Source organism: Pyxicephalus adspersus, chromosome 12 (genome assembly GCF_032062135.1).
Source record: "Pyxicephalus adspersus chromosome 12, UCB_Pads_2.0, whole genome shotgun sequence".
Taxonomy (NCBI): Eukaryota; Metazoa; Chordata; class Amphibia; order Anura; family Pyxicephalidae; genus Pyxicephalus; species Pyxicephalus adspersus.
In genome coordinates, this window is record NC_092869.1 from 221,871 (window position 1) to 223,606 (window position 1,736).

General features: G+C 43.4%; 1 protein-coding gene across 1 annotated transcript in view; it reads left to right on the forward strand.

Annotated features, from left to right (window-relative positions):
• The window catches only part of ASH1L (ASH1 like histone lysine methyltransferase), a gene marked incomplete in the record, with an annotated part of 35,058 nt that overhangs the window by 17,830 nt on the left and 15,492 nt on the right, over positions 1–1,736 (forward strand). The window contains 2 exon segments of the mRNA XM_072428827.1: positions 109–658; positions 1,253–1,432. Coding sequence (XP_072284928.1) covers positions 109–658; positions 1,253–1,432 — 730 coding nt within the window.

Genomic DNA, 1,736 nt, shown 5'->3' on the forward strand with positions numbered 1-1,736 from the left:
TAACATTCACCTATCGGGGGTCTGTCCATATAACATTCACCTATCGGGGGTCTATATATAACATTCACCCATCGGGGGTCTATCTAACATTCTCTGGTTTCCTTCCAGTTATGGGGGTGCCATTACGAGGGGTGCGGCCCCCCTCTTCCGCAGAGGAGTCGGTGGATTGCCAGTTGCAGCGTTCAGCCGATGACGTTCTCCCCTCCTCCAGCCGGGGTCAGGTCAGGTCAGACATGGGGCCCCCCAATGATGGTTCCTTTGCCCGTCTCCCCAGCCTGAGAAGAAGCGCGGTGGAAGCGTTACAGAAACAGGCGCGGAGGATGTACAGCTACGATACAATCCTGGCCTGCAAAAAGAACATGGACCATGTGAATAAAATTCTGAAGGCCAAGAAGCTGCAGCGACAATCCCGGACAGGAAATAATATTGTGAAGAGAAGGCCGGGGAGGCCCCGGAAATATCCCATAGAATCCATTCTACGGGAAAATAACACTCACACCTCGGACACGGTGAAAGATGTCATTGAAGCTGTAGTGCAGGGGGTGAATCTGACCAGTAAACACCACAGGGGGTGGAAGAGGAAGCATTTAGGAGAAGAAAAGCCAATGAGGAAACGTTTGAGGATGTCAGTAGGGGAGGAGCAGCAGGATGGTACAAGGTATGGACCAATCACCTTCCAGATATTTCTAGCCAATCTTCTCCTTCTTCCTTATTATTCCCTGTTATTCCCTGTTATTCCTTAATATTTCCTATTATTCCCTTTTATTCCCTGTTATTTCCTATTATCCCCTATTCTTCCCTGATATTTCCCCAATATTCCTTATTATTTTTTATTCCCTATTTTTCCCTAATATTCCCTGTTATTCCCTATTCTTCTCTATTATTTTCCTATTCTTTATTATTCCCTAATATTTCCTGTTATTCCATATTCTTACCTATTATTCATTATTATTTCACTAATTCTTCTCTATTATTCCTTATTATTTTTCTAATATTCCTTATTATTCTTTATTCCCTAATATTCCCTGTTATTCCTATTATTCCTTATTATTCTTTATTCCCTAATATTCCCTGTTATTTTCTTATTATTCCCTGATTATTCCCTGTTATTCCTATTATTCCTATTATTCTCATATTACTTCTCTATTATCCCTAATATTTTCTATTATTTCCCTATATTTCCATACTGTTCCCTCCTATTTCCTTAATATTTCCTGTTATTCTCTAATATTCTCTATTATTTCCCTTTCAGCCCCCCAGAGATCACCAGTGAATCTTCATCTCATGATATCAACTTGATACACCAAGAACGGGTGAATGTTTTATCTCATCACTTGGCACCTGTCATACAGCGTGAGAAGAAGGTTCCTCGTCCTCCCAAAAAGAAATATCAGAAGGCCGGACTTTTCTCTGATGTGTATAAAACCACAGAGTGAGTGAATGTCAGATGTATTATTCACCAAGACTAGGTGTACACTATGGAAGCTAGGGTGAATGTGGGTCCTCACCTAAACTGGGCACTGGACTGACATTGTCATCACCCAGAACCGGGGAGGTTTCCTTGGAAATGTTCCCAGAATCCTGGGGCAATCCTGGCTTGGATGGGGGGAATTGTAAGTTTTGTGCTGAGCCAGAACCAGGGGGCTATCTGGGACTGGGGGGGAACCCATCTGGGGGGGGACTGGGGGGGGGGCTTTATAGTGACCCATATAGGGAGGTGTACACTGTTCTCTCCC